Here is a 20,925-nt window from a genome sequence, read left to right as displayed (position 1 = left end):
TAGAGGTCAGAGGAGAATGGGCCGACTGATTCAAGCTGATAGAAGACCAACCTTGACTGAAATAACCACTCGTTACAACCAAGGTATGCAGCAAAGCATTTGTGAAGCCACAACACGCACAACTTTGAGGCGGATGGGCTACAACAGCAGAAGACCCCACCGGGTACCACTCATCTCCACTACAAATAGGAAAAAGAGGCTACAATTTGCACGAGCTCACCAAAATTGGACAGTTGAAGACTGGAAAAATGTTGCCTGGTCTGATGAGTCTCGATTTCTGTTGAGACATTCAGATGGTAGAGTCAGAATTTGGCGTAAACAGAATGAGAACATGGATCCATCATGCCTTGTTACCACTGTGCAGGCTGGTGGTGGTGGTGTAATTGTTTGGGGTAGGGCTGGGCGATATGGACAAAAAAAATATCACGATAATTTTTTTTATATCAGTCGATATCGATAATTATCACGATAAAAGTCAAATCTTTATTTCTTTCAAGTTTAAAGGCAGATTTTTGCTCCTAAGTGAAAGTTGTAGAAACCAGAGTGTTAATTGTGGTTTTAAACTACTCTTTATTGTCAGAACATATCAGGACAAACACTTGCCAAACAGGTGAACATTTCACAAATCTGAGGTAGAACATTCAAACATTTGTCATTTTTCCTTAACAAAATAAATATATTTATTGGACAATTAATTTCTTAGTTGCTGCATGTGCTAATTTTTATTTGGTAAAATGTAATATTCTGACTGTTTGAGTTTTATTAAACTTAACCATTGGTCATCCAGTATCATGCATTTAGATCATGATAACCTCACTATCATGGCAAAATGTAACTTTATGGTTTCTATGGTATTTGTATGAAAAACAGTAGCCTAAATACATTATTAAATACTGTAATTATATTCCATCAGTCCTTTAATACATCGTCTACATTAATAATATAATACAATTCAATATGTATATCCCACATTTCATGGTTCAGTTAATATTACTAGGCTAACGTTACAGTAAATCCATGGTAAATGATGGGAATTTGTAGACGGAAAAGCCTTCTGCGCACAGTGTTTCTCCCGTTTGTCAGCGCTGTTTCATCTGCCTTTAAACTGGTTTAAATCACGGAGACATTTGTGTTCTTCGCTGAATTCAAGCGCTTCTCACTGGATCTCGTGACCGAGACCGATCAGAGTAAACGCATCTGCTCTAGTGAGCTCGCACTGCGCTGCCGTTTAGACTTTGAGCCGAGCGGATTAATGGTCCATGTGGCGCGCGGTTCAAATGAGTTTCGTTCCGCTTTTGGCGCATAAACATTATCGAACATTTATCGAACTCTTGATATCGTTTTATCGAGAAAAATTATATTGCGATAATTATCGTTATCGTTTTATCGCCCAGCCCTAGTTTGGGGGATGTTTTCTTGGCACACTTTAGGCCCCTTAGTGCCAATTGGGCATCGTTTAAATGCCACGGCCTACCTGAGAATTGTTTCTGACCATGTCCATCCCTTTATGACCACCATGTACCCATCCTCTGATGGCTACTTCCAGCAGGATAATGCACCATGTCACAAAGCTCGAATCATTTCAAATTGGTTTCTTGAACATGACAATGAGTTCACTGTAATAAAATGGCCCCCACAGTCACCAGATCTCAACCCAATAGAGCATCTTTGGGATGTGGTGGAACGGGAGCTTCGTGCCCTGGATGTGCATCCCACAAATCTCCAGCAACTGCAAGATGCTATCCTATCAATATGGGCCAACATTTCTAAAGAATGCTTTCAGCACCTTGAATCAATGCCACGTAGAATTAAGGCAGTTCTGAAGGCGAAAGGGGGTCAAACACAGTATTAGTATGGTGTTCCTAATAATCCTTTAGGTGAGTGTATATATATATAAAACAAGTAAAAGCATGACAAACATATATATAATAAACATATACATATATATATATATATATATAAATGTCTTAGCTTATATTATTATAGCTTATATTATTAAATATTATTTAGCTTTCATTTTTATATTTATTTTATTTTTAGTTTAACTTAACTAAAAGTTGGTCTTTTATGTAGTTCTTTTTTATTTTGTAATATTTGGATTTATTATTGTGGGTGAACTTGTTGTCACAGAAATGTTTTATAAGAAAATAAACTCAAGTTTTAGTCATTTTAGTACTTCAACTTACTTTATTTCAGTCTAATTTTCCTTAGTAAGTAGCTCCTTAAGTTTTTTTACATTTAATTGTAATCCTTTTTTTTTTTTTTTTTTTTTCGTTTTATTTCAAACATTTTTTTTTTTTTTTTTAATAGTTTTAGTTACCAGTGCTAGTTAACACTTGCATGACCAACTTTTATGACACTTTAATGGTGTGGTTATTTATTTATTTATTTATTTATTTGTTTGGTCATTTTGCAACTCCCCCTTTAATTTCATTATAGGGAAATGAGCAGCCAGTAATTCATGTTTTCTCCATTTGTGTTCCACAGAAGAAAGAAAGTCATATGGGTTTGGAACGACATAAAGAAGAGTAGAAGGGTGACAGAATTCTTTTCATTTTCTGGGTGAACTTTTCCTTTAGTGACGCATTCTCTACTGTATATAAGGGTCACCACGCCGTCGCTTTTCAGATGTCAAACTGAATAATCGTAACCCACATGAATTCAGACCTCTGGCAGTGAAGATTTAAACAGGCCATTGGGAGCATAATGAAAAGAACACAGCGAGAGAGCTTTCAGCCTGCGGGAGCCTTTAATGAATGACGAAGAATCAAAACTACACCCTTCACAGAATACACTCTGAGCTGGTGTATGTTTTGAATCTCTGCTTCCATGTGCTTGATGTCCTGAGCTGAACATTAAAGCAAATAAACCAGACAAATTCAGGAAGTCCACATCAATGTTCTCAAGGTTGACAATAGAGTCACCCCACTCTCCTGTCAGGTCAAAGGCCACGTGGGGTGGAGAAAAAGGATCTAAGGATTGTGCGCTGACCACACAGCCAAACATAACAGTTGCGTAAAATCCTGAAGAGCTTCTGGAGCCTACAGTTTGTTCCGTTTGGCAGGTGAAGCAAATGTTAGGAGGAAACGGTAGCGTGGACGCCCACTGAGTTTCCTCTGGCATCTTTTACAAAGGCAAAACCAACAGACGTCATGTGAGGTGAAGTATGTGAAGGATAAAGTTGCCTTCACCTACTACAAGAGCATAGGCCGACATGTTCATTGAATAAAAACATGAAGTAATAATACTAATTTAATCACTTCAATCAGTAGCCAATCACTTCACTTTAAATTAACATACTAAACAGCTAGATACATGCAGTCCTCAAGATCTCCTCTTACTTTTGGATACCCTATTATTTCTGTACACCAAAGAGTAAGTCATCAGTTCACATGTTTGTGCTGGTTTTATGGCAAACCTCCATATGCTGTACCAACTCCAGCTGCCCACTGCTGGATCTGTCCTGTAAACCGCCTTTACCAGCCTTTGAAGTTCTGATGAGTTACAGTTAAAGTTGAGGTCAAACAAAACACAAAATGCCTCACCGGCCCCTGAACCCAAAAAAATAACCCCAAAAATACTCAAGATCTAGGTTCTAGGGCTTTTCCTCCATAATTAAGAATGTCCAAGCATGATTGAAGATATTTTCCACACATCAGTTCTACTAATTATGGGTGGTTATAGTGAGCCCATTTAAATGGAGAAAACAATGCTAGATTATTATAGGATATAAAACAACTAATACTGTAATTAAGCAATAATATGGTATATCGCGAATATAGTCAAATGCTGAAGGGTGTTGTAAGGCATGTGCCACATATTTTATTTAAAAAGTTCATTTTATGTCAAACATGTCATTGGCAAATGAAGGTGGTTGAACCAGTTGTGCATACATTACAACTTTGCCTAGTTGCAATACTCATAAGAGAAGAGATGCCATTGCAAGGAGGATAAGTTGTTATTTAAGTGGGCACGTGAGTTTAATAATAATATTAAAAATGATATAATGTATTTCAAAATGCTAGAACACCGTACCAAATAATCAGCATCCAGGACTGGAACAGTGTTGCATCATTATGCACATGCCCAAGTGTAGTCTGTTACTCAACATGCCAACAAGACATGCTCAGGGGGAAGAGTTTTGCACCAATTCACACCATCAGGAAAGTGATTCCCACAGATATTTACCCACAGAGGCTCTCACAGACATTGTGTGATGACAGTTTGTAATGAGGTTAAATGCTTTAAAAAAAATCCATCATTATACAACTGGTGTAGCTTCTTGGATGAGCGAGACAAAATGTCCTCAAATTAATGGAAACATGCCAGATGCTCCCAGATAAATTCATTTTATGACCCGGGTGAATGATATAGACAAGAGGGGAAAGACCTTCACCAGCAATTTACAAGGTGAGGAATTTTAAAGATGTAATAAAACCTCTTATCATACAGTTGGAAGAGGTCCATTATATACTTTCTGTGGAACTCACCTTCTTTTTGAAGAAGTCTCTCTCCTCCAGGGTCAGTGTGTCTGCTTTGGCGATAACAGGAACGATGTTCACCACTTTACTTAGGTGTCTCATAAACTCAATGTCAATTGGCCGCAAACTAAAACAAGGAAGAAAACAAAGCAAAGCAATCAGACTCAAAATGGTCAAATGGGAGATCACTGTGTAATGTCTATTCAGTTGGTCTAATGTTTAATCTTTATTTAAAACATTTAAAGTAATAGAGTGTAAAAGTAGTTTAACCTCAAGTATCCCATTCTAATACTGTAAGAGCAGCACAAATAAATAACAAGGCATCAAAAGACTGACAAACTACCGATGTGAAGAATTTAATACAGATGGTTAAAAGTTTAAGAAGTGGGGGAGAAATGTATTCACCCTTATATCAATCTGATTTTATGTGGAACAAGTTGACGCTGCTCTTTTCCACAAAGCGGAAGTGAATGGTGACTGGGACTGTCTAGCTCAAAAATGACAAAAACCAAAAAGCACAATAAGCAGCATATTGCTGCAGCACTGAAATCTCATTCATGTTTTCATATCTAAATATGGTACGTTATTGGTTCTTGTTTGTCTCGTAACAGTCATGATGTCCCCGATTCGAATATAGTATGTCAAAATCACACAATAGCACATATTTCCGGTGAATAGTGACTTGTTTCTCACAAAAAGCTCATATGACCTCATTTGTATGGACTACTTTTGTGGTGCTTTTTTGTTAAAATAATAACAATAATACAAATAAATGGTCTAAAGTAGAAAGAAAACCATATGAGTTTGGAACAACACAAGGGTGAGTAAATTATGACAAAATACATTTTTGGGTGAATTACGCCCTTAAGGATATGTTGAACTTTCTTCTGTGCTTGTGACTTTGCATTACTTGTACTAAAAAACGTGTACATATAACAAGCTGGCATGTGTATTTAGGTATGCTGGGTTGATTTGAGTGTACTGCATTCACAACCACAAGGCACAAACAAACAAGCAACAAACACTGACATCTTTAATGTCCAAACATCCGGTTCACTCATCTCACATGACACACTGCATTTTGTCTTTTTAATAAACTGGAATGAACATGCACAGAGCCTCTTAGTCCGCAGGACAAAAAGATGTCACAATCTGGGCTTGCTTACTATCACATGGGGAGGACTGCAGAGCTTGAGGGCTTTGAATATTCCGCTGAGTGCTAAAGCACACAAAATATACATGTGCACGAGAAGCTCTAAGGAATTACGTGTATTCGCGATTACATTAATCTTTAAATATATAAGCATTACCTTCACACGTGCAGTATATTATAGGATGTTAAAAAGTGTAAGCCCACAAAACAGAATTGAGGTTTTGAATTGAATTGAATTTATATCCTTGTGTATATTTGAAAGGAAACTTATTGCATTATCAGATGCACATAACTTGCATGAACCCTGGCATGGAAAATACCAATTTGATATTCGAGCACCTACCCACATCTGTCTCATAATTCTTTCATAGAGGAAGGAGTCACCATCTGTGGTGGATACTTCTCATTTCACTTCCTGTTTTCCAATAAACCACATGGAAATGGCTAGCCAACAGAGTACAACATCCACTAATGAGATTATAAAAGTCTCCACAAGGTCTCAAAGGATCTGTGTAAAATGCCCAAAAATGAACCTCATAGCAAATTTGCAGCCAGTGCTGACAGCTGATTCTGGGATTTGATTAACTACAGAGTTTATAGTTGGTTTCTGCTTTTCTGAAAACATGATGATTTAAAAGTGACGAGCCAAAGAGCCAAATGCTGACAGTGAATTGTAGTCTTGATGTCTGATGCTCAAACCCTGAAGGCACTTGACAACATAAATAAATATCTGCAATATTACATGCAAAGACATCCCACTGCTATTACACAACATTATTCAGGGCTGCAATTTTAAACATAGTACTTCCTAATTGTGGAATTATGGCATAATAACTAACTGAAAAACATACAGTTATATGTTGTAGTTCTGTGTGTGTGTGTGTGTGTGTGTGTGTGTGTGTGTGTGTGTGTGTGTGTGTGTGTGTGTGTGTGTGTGTGTGTGTGTGTGTGTGTGTTAAATTGCTTAAAAGCCTTAGTTGCACGTCATTTAAAATACACAATTGCTGCCATAAGTTCAAGTACTTCCTGGAATTCTCTGAAAACTGCATTAGTAACAGTTAAGACAGTTGGTGCTGCCAAAAAATGCAGATATGCCAAATGAATTTCATGTGACATATGAATGATAGTATCATCTTGTAATTTATAACCTCATAGTGTACATATTAACAATAGCTGTGCAAATCCCGCTCTGCAATATCCAGTTAGTAGTAAATGTCATGTTCGTAGTGAATATTATGGCCATGAATACTGATTGTCTGATGGCACTACAACTGAACATCCAAAGTTTTGTTTGGACAAATCCTTTTGGCTTACTATAACCAATAATTTTCCAAGACAGGAGAAAAGAAGGGGCCGATCAGATTTCTGCTAGGCCCATTGCCCCTCTGGCTCCACCCATACTTCCGCTTATGCTCTTGAGGTGAACGGAGCTGTTTCCTGGACACATTCTCAAACACAGGCACTGAAGTCTGTGTGCGACTTATATGACATGTGGCAAGATGAGCAGCTGTTCAGATATCTCACAAGCACGCAGCAGCTGTGAGACAGTATCTAATAACAGTGTGCACACCAACACATACTCACAGAGGGAAATGCCCTCTTTAAAAGACTTAACCGCCCAAGCCCTCCTCTCTCCTGTGCAGACACTACACACATACACATATACCTAGAAAACAAGACAGCAAACCACTTGCAGGACCACACAATGTTATTTTTCTTCTAGCCCCGTCAAACACACGTAAACACACACACAGTGGTTCCACACACAGTGAAGGTCCATTTCAGTGATCCGATCACAAGAGTGTTTATGCCATGTAGTAAACGTGTTTCATGTAACAACTTCTGATCAGATTGTGAAGGGTCTCCAATTTCATTTTATAATTACTAAAAAAAACAATGAAAACTTTGCGCACCATTTTTCTCAAATATACAAATATAATATACCTGTATTAACTAAATCTTCCAAATGCAAAAAAGGTGCACAAAACAGCACATAAAAGTTTAAAACTTTTAGCGCAGTGATTGTGAGTAGGTGGTCCTTTACTGTTCACCAGTCCAGAATGCATTAATATTTAGTATATTAGATTAGTATTTTGCACTACTATGTGGTCCAATGCATTTTTGGATGCCTTCAAATGTTGGTGTTTTGTGCCCCTTATATACCTGCATTTAACGTTGAACTCTTAGATTGGATCACCCAAAGCAAATCATAACACCAGGTGTAAATGCGGTCTATACTGTAATTGTATTTTTTCCCCCAAAATTTTTAAAACTTAACTTATGGAAAAAGTTATTGCATCAACTGCTTTCATTAAACATATTGTAAAAAAGTTCTATAAACTCAAAAAAAGAAAGGAAAAAAAAAAAAACCTGTGGATACGAGTTAAATAAACTTGTGGTTCAAGTTAAGCTGAGTGTTAACATTCCATAACAATGATGCACTGTAGAACTTTCATATCTTGTGTAGCAGTTTGTTGAGCAAAATAAAAAGGTTATATAGAGTTACTTCTATATTCCAAAACAAGTTGTATATACTTCATTGAAGAGAAGACTAATCACACAGATTATGACTTGAAACATACAACTTTTACAATAAATATAAAAAAAGAAAACACTACATAGAGCTAAAACCTATAAAACTTAAATAACAAGGTTAACGATTCTTCACCATGACTTCACACCTGAGTGCGGTGAGCAGCAGTTTATAGTATGGATTCACCCAAATACAGTATATACAGATTTTAACAAGGCCCTCCCATCTAAAGAAACATAATGTAACAATAACAAAAGCAACTTTGCTTGGTTGTGTGTGTGTGTGTGTGTGTGTGTGTATGTGTGTGTCTCACCAGTGTCCAGTAGGAGGAATAAAGTATATGCAGCAGTGGACTCGTGAGTCTGGAATCCTCTTCTTCCTGTCGATGTTGATCTCTTCCTGTAAATACTGTTCGTATTGTGCATTAATGAACGTCATGATGGGCTGCCAGCTGCAAACAGATCAGAGAGACAGGGAGACACCAGAAAACACATGAGCACGACCACCAGGTAAACTATGAAATAGTTCAATAGCAGTTAGTCTTAAGTTACTTATAGTCCATGTTATATACATTGATATGTTTTTCATAGCAGGTATCAGGTACTGATTGATAAATAAGGAGATACTTACCAGTTCTCATTGTTTATCTGGTCTCCAAAGCCTGGTGTATCGATGACAGTCAGCTTCATTCTCACTCCTTTTTCCTCAATCTCTGTATACAAAATGAGTTTGAAGAGGTGAATGTGCACTGCAGATAACCAAACTTATGAGAAAGTCAGAATTGTTAAAATAAGACTTCTGCTTATCCGTTTTAGTTTTAGTTCATCAGGCCTTTTTACCATGACTGATGGACTTGATTTCAATGGTCTTGGGAATTCGCTCTTCCTCAGTTGTCATCACAGATCTGCGACTCACTTTAGATTTAAAAAGTGTGTTCATTAGTGTGGATTTACCCAGACCACTCTGACCTGTACAAATGGAAAGACAAAAAAAGAAAGAAAAATCAATGTTTTAAATTGAACGAATAAAGCATAGTACTATAAAGTATGCATGTGTGTATATGAATTTAATATGGACATAGTACATTTTGCATATTGGCACGGTCATGGCAAGGGACTTAAAAAATGCGTGTTTGAGTGTATTTTCCTGGTTCTTTCAAACACACACACACACACGCACGCACGCACGCACGCACACACGCACACAAACACAAACACACCCCTCATCATAATGTGGACTATAAAAGAGCCAGTGTTTCTAGAGGAGGTTCATGGGAGCAGCTTGTTGGATCTCTCGTGGACATCTATGATAAAGCAAGAACAAAGGTTGCAGCTGGAATCTGTTGAGTGGAGCAGCCAGGCAGATGCTCTCACTGCAAAAAGCATTAACCATGTCCAATTGAACATTCTTGTGGGTGTGGGGGGGTACATTGGTGGGCATGTAACTGATAAATAATGAACTATAAAATCCCTGAAAGTAACCTCCAACCATTAGATGTTTGCAAATGTTTGAATATGTTCAAGCTTAAAGGAGCTGATAAAAAGTGATTAGAGGATTATATTTAGACAACAAACCTCAGAAGACACTCTGCAAACTGACAAAATCACTCATCAACAGCTTAAAGAACACAGGACATTAAAGAGAGATAAACCCATGAACACGCCTTGAATATTTCTGTAAAGCCGCTAACTATCCTTATATTCACTTACCAAAGTACTGGATTGAAACAAATATCAACGTGTTCATTCAGAGATACAAAAACGTTTATCTCAGTTCTTAAATCCTCAAAGCAAAAAACAAACAGCACGATCACAAAACAATCCTTCTAAGACTATGCAAGTTGCTACAGGTTCCATGCTTCAGAGTTTTACACATTGCCAAGAAAAACAAATACAATCAGGGATATATACTGCTGGAGGCAGGCAAGTCAACACATATTGTGGAGCGGTTCATACTGATGCACTTGGGTCTGTGAATATGGCATATATAGGAATAATATAGTCTGAATCTAGAACCAAGGTCATGATTAAGAGTCAGTTGGGGACATTCAGGGCATTCGTATTGGACCACTAGAGGTGAAATTGTTGGGTGGTGTTGCCTGCTGGTAAGCGAAGAGGATCTCGGCTAGTAACCGAAAGGTTGTAGATTCAAATGGATCTACCAGATTCCAAGCCATTTTGAATCCAAGATGTAATGGCAATGACTAGAAACCAGTGGTGTATTCTACGTGATACACGGGTATATGCCGTATACCCACAAGGAAAGGTCAAGGATTTGACCACTTAAAAAAGAATGAGAAAATGTATATTTAATTATAAATAATTCTATATTGTATGTTGTTTAATGAAAATAAAAAAAACGCTGTCAGGTTATTGTATTGTAATGATTTATGACTGCTGTGTGCCTAATGATGATATAATGCTTTTTAATGAATGATGGTTAAAAAAAATACATATAATTTTAATAAATTAGATATAAATGGTAAATGGTAAATGGACTGCATTTATATAGCGCTTTCACAGACCTATGGCCACCAAAGCGCTGTACATATAACCTCACATTCACCCATTCACTCACTCATTCACACACACACCGACGGCGGTGTCAGCCATGCAAGGCGCCATCCAGCTCGTCGGGAGCAGCTGGGGTTAGGTGTCTTGCTCATGGACACCTCGACACTTGGTCAGGTGGAACCGGGGATTGAACCACCAACCTTTTGGTTTGTAGACAATCTACATGAACCACTGAGCCACTGCCGCCCACAATATGCACTAAATAAATTACAATTAAGTTTTTAGTGTAATCTTAAATGTAGTTTTATATAGTTTTATATATTTAAGATATTTGCGCTCTTTTTTCCGCAGTAAAGCACATTCCACAAACAATGCAGTCCTACTGTGCCTTTACTAGCGATATAACACCAAATATAGAATACTTATTCACAAGACCAACGAGCTAATAATACACAAGAAACTGATTAAGGTAATCTGTAATTTACTGTCATAAAACTTTGAACTGCGGGAATTGAAGTCACTGCCATTACACGATAGGCTGAGGTGCCTCACGTGGTCCAAGTTAGCCGTTGCACTTTCTCCAATTGTAAGAGATACAGACCCTCTCATCTCCCTATAAGACAATCTCTGGTACAACAACAGTTGCTTGGAGGTCATTCTCGGCGCAAGTTTTATATTTTTTTCGCTAACGCTTTCGCTTGTAACTTCACAAAACATGCTCTGATCGTGGAAAATGGCACATCATTATTTACAGCAGATTCTCACTATTATGTTGAGTCCAACATAATTAATTGCATCGATCACAAGATATTCCTCATGGAGTTACAACACATAAAACTCCATAGGTGCTAACTAAATACAAAATGTAGCTTTCACGTGGCGTTTTTGCTCATAACTTTATGAAACATGCACAGATCGTAAAAAAATGGCACATCATTACTTACAATGGATGTTCTCGAGTGCAAAATCAACATTTAATCCATTGCGTCGATCACGAGATTCCTCACGGAGGATCAACGATTTTAAAAATGCCCATTAGGGGGGTGTCAAGGGCTAAACAAAAAGGCTACATTAGTTCCAAATGCTGTCACTTTTGATTACTTTGTGCTATCATCACAAAATTGTATCCAGATGCAGCTCACATGTAGGGAAAATTCATTGTACCATTTCCTTCCTGAGTTATTGCATGTCAAATAAGAAAGATATGTACAATCATTATAACAAATTATATATATATATATATATATATATATATATATATATATATATATATATATATATATATATATATATTATTAGCAGTTTCTCAGCATGAGAATGTTAAAATGTAATGATGTAGATATGTAGATGCATACTGTATGCATTAGTGAGTGGTGAGTTATGACCTGCGTGAAATTGGCCCCCCACCCAACGCAAAACATCAGCAAAACAGGCTCAATCATATGGGCTTTGTTTGTGCTGGTTTGTGCTATAAAATTTTTTGTTTGTGCTGCTTCGGTTTTTAGATATTAAAAGAATATATCAGATTGGAGGGAAATTCCCCCAGGTCAGTGTCAATCCACAGACGTCCTCCCAGAGTGTAACTGTGAGAAACTTTCCCTGCACAGAGCATTTATCCAGAGGTATCTGTCTTGAATGCAGAGAGAGATGGACTTTGGATTGGCCTGAGGCAGGGGGACTCCGGAAGTTTAAGGCCACCTTCCACCACGGTCTTAAGATGAGCCATGCCAGAAGCCTGCAGTACGGCAACATAAGTACAAACAAATGGAATTTCCCTTGTGACTTGTTTGCTGAGACCACAATACTGTGAGGAGCACTGTTTTGTGAAGGAAACAAATGCACGTTTTGTCATTGACTTTTCAATGATAGTGGAGTAGTTTAACAGGCTGTTGATTATTTCCATTTTTCAACAGGTCCACTTTCAGTTTTTTCCCCCTCACAGATGAATCTGCATGGAGCCATTCGGGACAAGGAGAGAGGTATGAATTCCTCTTCCTCTTTTTGGGTGGAACCGCTAAGCCTCTCCAGTTTTCAACAGCTTCTTCATCTTCTTCACGTATCCATTCTGTCAGCCAATGTGTTATTGCATTAACATCATGTCTCTCTGACAGCATTTGCACCACTAGGACACTTGAGCCATCATCCCCTGCCAGAACACCCTGATATAGGAATATATGGCCAGACTTGCCATTTTGTCTCTGTAGTTTCCACACCACTGAGCCAGTTCAGCATCAAAACTCACAGTGGGGTTAGTAGATGTCTTTGATAATGTCTTGTAGATATACATTTGTGTTTCACTCCAATAGTGACAGAAAAACTTGTCCAGTCCAATGTATTTAATCCTACCACTGTGAGGTGCACTCTATTTTAACATCTGCAGTGATACTGAGTGACGCCTAATTCTAAATAATTTCTCTCTTGCTTTGCTTTGCGTAGGGTGGCCAAATTAGGCAGATGACTTGGCTCAGGATCTCCAAAATCCATCAGTTTTGTTGACTCTGATGCCCTACATACATGGGGTTCCATTCTATCCTTACACAGTTCTTTGAATATCTGCACATGCAAGTTACCAGACATTGCACGCTTGGAACAGCCAGTGTGCAGGGAGTCATCAGTGTTTTTAATTAAACACTTGATCACCATTGGGTTGTTCATTTCAGGCTCTTAGTGTAGAATAGGGCTGCACGATGTGTCGTTTAAGCATCGATATCGCGATGTACGAATCCACGATAGTCACATCGCAGGATGTGCGATGTAGGCTGTCGTAGTTGATCCGTTATTCATTAACTGTACGGGCCAGCTGCTCCCCGGCCCTTGACGAATGTGATTCGCGGATTAATTGCACAGCTTAACCATCATAGAGTGAAAGTTTATCATTTGCATGGGTTTTTAAGTCCTGTCAGTTTAACAGGGCGCATATAAGTAAGAACGAGCTGAGAGAGAGAGAGAGAGAGAGAGAGAGAGCGAGAGAGCGAGCCCCGGTCGAGCGCGCGCTCACCTTCACCGTCTTCAAACAACACGAGCGCTGTCTTGCTCTCTCTCCCTCGCGCACATTAATCAAAATAAATTGACACGATGGTGTCGAACAAAATAAAATAAAAAAACTATCCAGTGATGAAATGTTTTCTGTGTTGTCAAATCTTGTGCGATATCCTAAACTGCCGAGATAATTACACAACGCGTGCCGTACACGTCCGATTCGCGAACTAATGATTCCTTTGAACCGATTCAATTTAATGAATGGTTTAAACAACTGACCTGTCCAACACTGAACTCACGAGACGTCTGAATTGGTGTATAAAAAAATCTGTAACACTTTACAATAATGTTCTATTTATTAAACTATTTAACTACATTAGTTAACATTTACTATTACTAAACTGCACTTCTACAACATTGTTAATTTCAACATTTAGGCTATAGCCTACATTATTGAAATCAAAAGTTGTACAGTATTTGTTAACATAGTTAATGCACTGTGAAGTAACATTACCAAACAATGAACAGCTGTGTTTTTATAAACTAAGATAAACAAAGATTAATAAATATAGTAACAAAAGTATTGCTCATGGTAAGTTCATGTTAGTTAATATGTTAACAATTCAAACCATATCCTGAAGTTACAAACAAATAATTTACTCTAATTTAAATAATACTCTGATGTTAAAATTTAAAACATTTAAAATGAGAATGTAAGTGTGCTCACCCCATTTTTGTTTGTAAGACAAAATTAGATTAGATTTTATATCGCAATATATATCGCAGAAAAATAAAATATCGCAATGTCAGTTTTTCCCAATATCGTGCAGCCCTAGTGTAGAAGATGATACTCCTTGTAAAAAAAATTAAAAACCTTTGTACCTTGTAAGTACAATCAGGAGAGACCAGTGACTGAAGTAAAGATAATTGTTTATTGAACAAATTATGTGATGATTACTCTTGACAGAAAGTCTTCGTCAATTCAACTCTAAAAGTGTGTTCACACCCAGGAGATTTGTGCAGTTCTCGTGCCCAGAACTGCTGAAGTTACTTAAAACAAAAAGTTGTTGGTCTATTAAAACATCTTGACTAGCATCTAACATTTTGGTAAGAGATTGAATAAATGCAAGCCCAAAATAAAATGCTCATGCATCGTACTGACTACACACAAAACAAGATAGACCTAACTTAGTTATATATACAGGCTAATATAGTAACCAGAATGACTGTTACTATTGATCTTTGTGACCAACTGAGTGATCTATTTTATTCAGTCAATAGCTTATTGTATTCAGTACTAAATATCAACATTTATATTCCGTGTCTAATATTTTAAAAACCGAAGCAGCACAAACTAAACTTTTACCGGCACAAACCAGCACAAACAAACGAGACAAGTTTGGGTGAATCTGAAGCAGGTCGGGGGGCTGAGTGACGTCATCGTCTATAATTCAGTGTCTAATATTTTAAACACTGAAGTATGAAGGTAATATGATGCCATAAAGAATCACATGCGCAGGGTAAGATTTGTGAAAGTGTACATAAGATTCCAAGCGTAAATTAAATTTGTATGCGCAAGAGAAGATTGTAAAGGTGTAAATCGCCTTTCAAATGTAAGAAAAAACTATTTGCAGCAATTTACTGTTATTTGTAAGTGTAATTCATGTATTGTAAAAATGCAGCTTCATGCTAACGCAAAATAAATAGGATCTGTATTCTTCTGACTTCCATTTTTCCGCGCTTACACTTTTGGCACGGTTTTTGTGCACACATACGGCATAAGGCATTGGAGGCCTGTGAACAGCAATTTGCAAGCGAAAACAACAGAGTCAGGAACTGCAAAACAGATTAATTGTGTAAAATCAAACTTTGTGTAAAAAAATAAACTGTTGCAAATGTCTAAATGACTTGTGTGCATGGGGCAAAAAAGTTCCTGAAATAACCCGATTTGTACAGTTGCGTCTTTCTTTTACATGCGCTTCCAGTTTTGGCACGATTCTCTCACTCAGTTTTGCAAGTGAAGAGGAGGGCGGGTCCACCTTCTTCATGTAGCCAATCAAATGAGCTTCTCGCTGACTCTCAATTTACTCTTATCTGATTGGTTCAATAAACACGCCAGTCACCAGAACACATCTTTATCTTCATTTGGCTCAGAAACGTTCTTGTTGCCGAAATGGTACGTTTAATGCACACATAGGCCTACATGCTAAATAAATAAACGCATTGATTCTTTATGGCATCATATTACCTTCATACCGAAGCAGCACAAACAAAACTTTAACCGGCACAAACCAGCACAAACGAAGCACAAACGATTGAGACTATTTTGGGTGAATTTGGAGCATGTGGGGGGCTGAGTGACTTCAGAATGACCAATACATATTATACTCACTACAAAAAACTAAGCTACACCACTGCTAGAAACTAAGGGTGTGATCACACTTGGCAGGTCTGGTTTGATTAAAATGCAGTCTGGTGTGATTGCTCTGTTAGTGAGGTTCATTTGAGTAAGTGTGAAGATATGAAGTGTGAAGAATAACTGTGAACGCAGCCATCCAAACCTTGGGGTGCACCAAACAAGCGGCCTAAGACCCCTGAAAAAAGTGGGCAGTTCGACTGAAATATGAACACAACACAGACCAAAGACATCTGAAAGAACCAAAAACAAGATGTGATGTGACGTCACAAAATGCAACCCTGAAAAGGACTGAATGTTCAAGCATACCTGGTTCTTCTCATCATAGGAGCTACATTTCCCATTACAGTTCGGTACAGGCATTGGAAACACCGTCTCCTTAGAGCAGATCTTTGTTTGTGTGTGCAAGAGGAATTTTGACTCCTTTACATATTTTATAAGCTCTTCACGAGTTCTCAGCTGGTAAAAATACCAACATATGCAGTGCACACGTATTTGTAACATATGTAACGAGCGTATTCAGCCCAGCACAAAGCATTGTTTTGGATGTTCGGCAGGTTCTGTCGCAAAATATCATAGAATTGTTTTTTATTTATTTTGTGATATTTATGTCTTAAAAATTGTGACTAAATGTATCCTTTTTTTTTCTGGACCAAAAGAACCGAACTAAAAGTGTGAACACACCCTAAAACTGCAAAATTAGCAATTCACTGCCACTTCATGAAGTGTGTGACTAATAAACTTTAGAGACAGAGAAATGTAGGAGTAACTGTGTATAGTACTCATTATATGTTATGGGTAATATGAAATTAAGTTTTGTTCAACAATTAATATTGAGCAGGGCTCTTTAGCTAATAGCTTGAAAATTCAAAATTCGGCCCATTAATCTTTTTTTATGGCTGACTGAATTAGCTGAAATACTGTAGTTCCATTAATAGAGCATTTTTCTTGTATGCAAAAAGAAAAGCGAGTTCAAAAGTTCTCATGCATAGATTACATTCTATAACCAAATCAAAGTGATTTTTATTTTATTTTTGGACATAGCTATCCAAGTTTTCCAAACATGAATTACATACAATACAGTTCATACCAGGCATTTAAAATATAGAAAGATGAAGAATATTTAAAACAAGTGTTTTTTTTTTTTTTTCATATAAAAAAACAAACAAAAAAAAAAACATTTGAAATAGTAAATTACACAACAAGTATTTGACTTGTTAATCGAGGATGTGAAGTTATGCCTGCCACCAGCCAATTTATAACCGGGCCAAATTTTAACTGACTATCCCTTCATTACATTTATTTTAATAAACAAATAATATTAAGTATATGTTTTTCATGTTAACTTAAAATTCAAGTGTAATGTTTGACCCTCTTCAAATTTGTATTTGAAAAATGTAGCGCAGGGGTGTCCAAACTCTGTCCTGCAGAGTTTAGCTCCAACTTGCCTCAACACACCTGACTGGAAGTTTCTAGTATGCCTAGAAAGACCTTGATTAGTTGGTTCTGGTGTGTTTAATTGGGGGTTCAACTCTGCAGGACAGAGGCCTTCCAGGAGCAGGACTGGACACCCCTGATCTATCTCTATTTAAAGCTGTAGTCCGCAACTTTTTTTTTGTGCTCAAAATTTACTAAATGTATAGCTTTTTATATATTTTTGTCTTATCCTGAATCACTATGGTACACCTACACTCACCTAAAGGACTATTAGGGACACCATACTAATACTGTGTTTGACCCCCTTTCGCCTTCAGAACTGCCTTAATTCTACGTGGCATTGATTCAACAAGGTGCTGAAAGCATTCTTTAGAAATGTTGGCCCATATTGATAGGATAGCATCTTGCAGTTGATGGAGATTTGTGGGATGCACATCCAGGGCACGAAGCTCCCGTTCCACCACATCCCAAAGATGCTCTATTGGGTTGAGATCTGGTGACTGTGGGGGCCATTTTAGTACAGTGAACTCATTGTCATGTTCAAGAAACCAATTTGAAATGATTCAAGCTTTGTGACATGGTGCATTATCCTGCTGGAAGTAGCCATCAGAGGATGGGTACATGGTGGTCATAAAGGGATGGACATGGTCAGAAACAATGCTCAGGTAGGCCGTGGCATTTAAACAATGCCCAATTGGCACTAAGGGGCCTAAAGTGTGCCAAGAAAACATCCCCCACACCATTACACCACCACCACCAGCCTGCACAGTGGTAACAAGGCATGATGGATCCATGTTCTCATTCTGTTTACGCCAAATTCTGACTCTACCATCTGAATGTCTCAACAGAAATCGAGACTCGTCAGACCAGGCAACATTTTTCCAGTCTTCAACTGTCCAATTTTGGTGAGCTCGTGCAAATTGTAGCCTCTTTTTCCTATTTGTAGTGGAGATGAGTGGTACCCGGTGGGGTCTTCTGCTGTTGTAGCCCATCCGCCTCAAGGTTGTGCGTGTTGTGGCTTCACAAATGCTTTGCTGCATACCTCGGTTGTAACGAGTGGTTATTTCAGTCAAAGTTGCTCTTCTATCAGCTTGAATTAGTTGGCCCATTCTCCTCTGAACTCTAGCATCAACAAGGCATTTTCACCCACAGGACTGCCGCATACTGGATGTTTTTCCCTTTTCACACCATTCTTTGTAAACCCTAGAAATGGTTGCGCGTGAAAATCCCAGTAACTGAGCAGATTGTGAAATACTCAGACCGGCCCGTCTGGCACCAACAACCATGCCACGCTCAAAATTGCTTAAATCACCTTTCTTTCCCATTCTGACATTCAGTTTGGAGTTCAGGAGATTGTCTTGACCAGGACCACACCCCTAAATGCATTGAAGCAACTGCCATGTGATTGGTTGATTAGATAATTGCATTAATGAGAAATTGAACAGGTGTTCCTAATAATCCTTTAGGTGAGTGTATAATAAGTGTTTATATTCAGACTATTTTAGATTGGTACAGGTCGTACCACTGCAGAGTAGACCAGTACCTGCGTGACTCATCATAGACATAAACAGAGAGAAGTAACTCCGGCTACAATGTTCTTCCACAAGACGCATGCAGTTCTGTTTATTAACCATTAGAGCGCCAAAAGTTACGGACTGCAGCTTTAACCATTTACATTTAGTGATATTAAATGTGTATTTTGTACATAACAACGAAAAGCATACATGCATTTGTGCTTGCACACTCACAACTGTACTTACCCACTACCATGATGTTAAACTCAAAGCCTTGTTTCATGGCTTTCCTCCTCATCTGTTCCAAGATGGCATCAATGCCCACATAGCCAAACTCACTGCTGGTGTTCTCACTCCGTGCCACAGGCATCTTTCCTACGTCTGCCATATTGCCGTAAATACTTGTAATGACCTCTGGCCCTAATGAAATTATGAGAGACAGAAAGAAAAACAGAGACAGATCAGGTTAAGATTATTTTGCAACATTTTTGGCTTGAACATTTTTCATGTGCATGTGCAGAAAAAAGTAGACCCTCTCAGAGCTATTAACGTTGGTTTGTCTGCGAGCTGCTATGACAAAACATTGCTATTAGAAGTGGCACAATGGCAGCTTGACGCAAGCATTACCACTGCATTCAGAAGTTTAGTGGTCCACTAGATGTGGGTCAATTAAACCAAACAGCATTTTTCACTTTGTGTAAAAGTCACATTTAAATTATGCAAATGTTCCTCATATTTTGAATGTAATAGTATTTAAAATGAAAAAAAGTCTGATTCCTGGTTGCACTGAACATTGTGCAAAATATTTATGAGCAAACAAATATTATATTAATAGGTTTCTGAAAAGAGACCAGGGGCCGTATTCACAAAGAATTTTAAGGCTAAAAGTAGCTCCTAACTGGTGAATTTAGGAGCAACTCCTAAAAATAATGGGCGTGTCACTCCTAACTTTAGGACTCCTAATTTTTTTCACTAAGAGTATTTCACGAAGCATTTTAGCCCTAAAAGTAGCACCTAAGTCTGGGACAGCTTAAAAGAAGTCGAGAGGACTCCTAACTCACTAAGACCTATTCACAAACCGCTTTTTGTGGCATCTCACGTTGCGATGTTTTGAAATGCGTATGCTGCGGCTACAGGAGCTTCCAATCGCGAGGGAACAATTTTGCATTGTAGGCATAACTAGGGATGCAATAACGCCACCAACAACAACCAAAACTAGGCTACTCATTGCATGTAAACTAATTGTAACGTATCATTGTGAATCAAATTAAAATGTTCTTCTCTTTGCAAACGTAGGCATAGGCATATAGTGACAGATTAATTCAATAATGTTGCAAAGATATTGCATCAATCCATATGTTTCATTAGGCTTCTAGGCTATTTGTTTTGCCTTACTCTTTATTCATTTAGGCTATTTATTCAGTTATTCATCATCTTCCATCCTTCGCACTACTTGTGTAGCGCACGCATTCTCAGACCTGTCACCTGTCACTCATCATCGTAGGGGAGGTGTTTGGAATCATTCCCGCGTTACAATCATCAGCCAATCAAGGTGGCCACTTCAGTCAAGCTTGTGCATGAGTAATGACGTCATCCATAGCAACGAAGACTCACTCTTAGTTTAGGAGTTGTCATTTTTCTTTACTAAGAGTTGGTCTGAAAGGCGTTGTGAATAACTTTTAAGAGAAAACTCCTAGCTAAAATCTTTTAGTGGGATTTAGGAGTACTCCTAGTGGTAAGATAAAATGCTTTGTGAATACGGCCCCAGATCTCAGAACACATGGAAATAAAGTAGGCCAGAAAACCCACAACAGTTACAGCTTCCTCAGCTTAACAAGACACACATGTAAATATAAGAGCATACACTCATAGCTACATCAATGTTTTGTGCACTCCAAC

The 20,925-nt window shown here is 38.0% G+C and overlaps 1 protein-coding gene across 4 annotated transcripts in view; it reads right to left on the bottom strand.

Annotated features, from left to right (window-relative positions):
* Positions 1-20,925, bottom strand: part of septin9b (septin 9b) — a 180,330-nt gene that overhangs the window by 13,240 nt on the left and 146,165 nt on the right. For all 4 annotated transcript variants that reach the window (XM_079883228.1, XM_079883229.1, XM_079883230.1 and 1 more), the window contains 5 exons: positions 19,273-19,446; positions 9,007-9,135; positions 8,798-8,879; positions 8,481-8,618; positions 4,491-4,608 (listed from right to left, as the gene is read on the bottom strand). In XM_079883228.1, the coding sequence (XP_079739354.1) occupies positions 4,491-4,608; positions 8,481-8,618; positions 8,798-8,879; positions 9,007-9,135; positions 19,273-19,446 (641 nt within the window). The remainder of the gene's footprint in view (positions 1-4,490; positions 4,609-8,480; positions 8,619-8,797; positions 8,880-9,006; positions 9,136-19,272; positions 19,447-20,925) is intronic.

Source organism: Squalius cephalus (assembly GCF_949319135.1).
Source record: "Squalius cephalus genome assembly, chromosome: 10".
NCBI classification, from domain to species: Eukaryota; Metazoa; Chordata; class Actinopteri; order Cypriniformes; family Leuciscidae; genus Squalius; species Squalius cephalus.
Note: the sequence above shows the minus strand (reverse complement) of the source record. Positions and strands in the feature narration are given on the sequence as shown.